Here is a 1056-nt window from a genome sequence, read left to right as displayed (position 1 = left end):
GACGGAGGGGGGGACAGGGCTGGCACAGGGGACACACCTAGGGATGGGGGGACACACCTGGGGACAGGGGTAAGGACAGGGCTGGCACAGGGGACACACCTGGGGACAGGGGATGGGGTGAAGACACAGGTAGGGACAGGGCTGGGGACATGGGGACACCCCAGGGGACAAGGGACAAGGTTGGAGACACAAGGCTGAGGTTGGGGACACCACAGAAGTGTCACCTTGGGGGCCTCAATGGCCGTGTAGGTGGCCCCAGGTGGCACCTGGTAGCCCTCAGTGTAGAGCTTGAAGTGATGGATCAGGGACTCCATGGAGGTCTGTGGAGACAGGGGTGGCACTTCAGCAGGTGCCATCGGCCCTGGGTGCCCTTGGTACCCACCATCCACCTCCTCTCATCACCGTGTCCCAGTCCTCCCTCCCCCCGGGGCTCACCTGCCACCCCCAGAGCTGCCACCTCCCCCTCACCTTCATCTCTGCCCGTTTGGGTGGTGACACCTTGGCATCGTCCACCTTGATCTCCCCTGGTGGCATCTTGTTGAGGCACTGCAGGATGATGCGCAGGGACTGGCGCATCTCCTCCACGCGGCACAGGTACCTGGGGCACCCCGAGGTCACAGGGGGGTCCCCGGGCAGGGACAGCCCCCCCCGGGCCCAGGTGGGTGTACCTGTCGTAGCAATCCCCGCGGGACCCGATGGGCACATCGAACTCCACCTGGTCGTAGACGTCGTAGGGTTGAGTCTTGCGCAGGTCCCAGTGGATCCCGGAGCCTCGGAGCATCACCCCACTGGGACAGCCAAAGGGACAGGTGTGGGTGGCACGGCTGGGGGGCTCAGGTGGGCACAAGCTGGGGGGTTCAGGGGGTGGCACCCCCCCAGGGCTCACCTGAAGCCGTAGTTGAGAGCCTCCTCGGCCGAGATGACGCCGATGTCCACCGTGCGGTTCTTCCAGATGCGGTTGTTGGTCAGCATCTGGGGCAGGGTTGGCACAGCTGGCACACCTGGCACAGGTAGCACTCACCTCCTCCCCACACTCCTGTCCCCACTGCCCATCCC

At 65.3% G+C, this 1056-nt stretch overlaps 1 protein-coding gene across 1 annotated transcript in view; it reads right to left on the bottom strand.

Moving 5' to 3' along the window:
* The window catches only part of NDUFS2 (NADH dehydrogenase (ubiquinone) Fe-S protein 2, 49kDa (NADH-coenzyme Q reductase)), a gene marked incomplete at both ends in the record, with an annotated part of 1315 nt that extends 343 nt beyond the window's left edge, over positions 1-972 (bottom strand). The window contains 4 exons of the mRNA XM_009073712.1: positions 225-320; positions 469-598; positions 669-788; positions 887-972. Of these exons, the coding sequence (XP_009071960.1) occupies positions 225-320; positions 469-598; positions 669-788; positions 887-972 (432 nt within the window). The remainder of the gene's footprint in view (positions 1-224; positions 321-468; positions 599-668; positions 789-886) is intronic.
* Between the last annotated feature and the right edge of the window lie 84 nt (positions 973-1056).

Source organism: Acanthisitta chloris, unplaced genomic scaffold (genome assembly GCF_000695815.1).
Source record: "Acanthisitta chloris isolate BGI_N310 unplaced genomic scaffold, ASM69581v1 scaffold40204, whole genome shotgun sequence".
Taxonomy (NCBI): domain Eukaryota; kingdom Metazoa; phylum Chordata; class Aves; order Passeriformes; family Acanthisittidae; genus Acanthisitta; species Acanthisitta chloris.
Note: the sequence above shows the minus strand (reverse complement) of the source record. Positions and strands in the feature narration are given on the sequence as shown.